Raw genomic sequence first — 1568 nt, 5'->3', positions numbered from 1 at the left:
CCATTCCTGAAGTGTTTCCGATGATGAATTTGTTATTGTTGTATTAATTTCTTGATTATCCGAAGATGTTGTATTATTCGAAATGTCATTCGAAACATTTAAAACTAATTGCGTCGGTGAAGAGGAAAATTGTTTAGTGTTGGCGGATCCACCAACACTTGTTTCGAATATTGTTCTTGGTGAAGAAGAAGACATCGATGATGCATTCGATGATGACGAATTATTCGAATACCTCTTTGACATTTTTTTTCCGACGGATTTAGTATTAACTCTATTGTAAACCCGTTCCAGTACATTTTGATTTTACAAAATTGATAATCATTTCGACTGGAAAATCGCATCATGATTCCAACATGAACTTGAGAATGGAAACGGATTCCATCGATTCCATAAGAAATAATCAATACGCACGCATCGTTGTAAGTTGTTTTACAGCATTCCTCAACTCTTAAACTCCTCGAATCAAAAAAAAAAAAACCCAAACAATTCATAGTTAACTTTTCACAAGGAAAAGAGAAAGATTAATACAATTTTTTTTATTCAATTACCATCTCAATTATTTCTGTTGTGTTGATGATTGGCCTACTCATTGGATATAACAATGGTTATATTAGCAACAATAGAAATGTTCTGAAGGAAATTATCAAGCTAATCTATACCAAGTGTTTAACTGTTAAGAGTGATGGTGTCGCCAATGCTGAGGCCAGTGTTACATTCCCTACATTCCCTTAGTCAATGTTCTTGTTGATAATCTATGCAATTTGTTTCACTTCGGATCTTCATGATTTTTGTTTTAATTGTTAAACGGTAACAAAAGGCGCTTTTTTCTATAGAATTCTATTGAAAGGAATATCAAATATTGCGTCCTCTCTGAATCAACTTTCTTCATCTTATTGAAGAGCATTTCCAATATTTAAACACAATAGATGAAAGGCTTCTCAATACAATGAAAACAAGAAGAAAAAAATGTCCAAGCCAATACTCACTTATTTCAGCTCGAGAGGGAAATCAGAGTTGATTAGAATTATTCTTGCTGATTGTGGTAAGTGTGGATGATCATTATTACAATTTTAATATTATTTAATATTATTTAATATTTATTTAATATTAATTAAAATTGTAAATAATTTGATGAGTAGGAGTTGATTATGATGAAGTCAATGTTGGAGTTTGGCATCCAACTGAAAAATCCGATGCTTTTAAACAACTTGTAGAAAGTAAAACTCTTGCTTTTGACTCACTTCCAAGTTATCAAGATGATCAAATCTTACTTGTCCAATCATCTTCAATTGTTAGATATTTGGGTAAGAAATTTGGATTGGCTGGTAAAGATCTCGTTGAGGAAAGTCTCATTGATCAATATTATGAAGGAATTTTGGATTTGAATGTTTTATTGAGATCGGCCTTTACTGCCTCATATCCAGTTTCTTCTGAAATCACCAATGAAAGTATCGAGCAAAAGATTCAAATCATTTTGAAGGAGAAATTACCAAAATTATTGCAATTCTTTGAAAGAGCATTGGAAGGTGGAAAGGAATATCTTGTTGGTGGTAAAATTTCATATGCAG

General features: G+C 31.9%; 1 protein-coding gene across 1 annotated transcript; it reads left to right on the top strand.

Annotated features, from left to right (window-relative positions):
- Positions 1-966: 966 nt before the first annotated feature.
- NAEGRDRAFT_77037 (uncharacterized protein) lies at positions 967-1543 on the top strand (the record flags this gene model as incomplete). The annotated part of the gene is made up of 2 exons (XM_002668007.1): positions 967-1042; positions 1140-1543. Coding segments are annotated over 2 exons (480 nt in total), but the record flags the coding sequence as incomplete, so codon positions are not given.
- Positions 1544-1568: the final 25 nt, after the last annotated feature.

The sequence above is a fragment of the Naegleria gruberi genome (assembly GCF_000004985.1).
Source record: "Naegleria gruberi genomic scaffold NAEGRscaffold_914, whole genome shotgun sequence".
Taxonomy (NCBI): Eukaryota; Heterolobosea; class Eutetramitea; order Acrasida; family Naegleriidae; genus Naegleria; species Naegleria gruberi.
The sequence above is the reverse complement of the archived record's forward strand: the minus strand, read 5'-3'. Positions and strand labels throughout refer to the sequence as shown.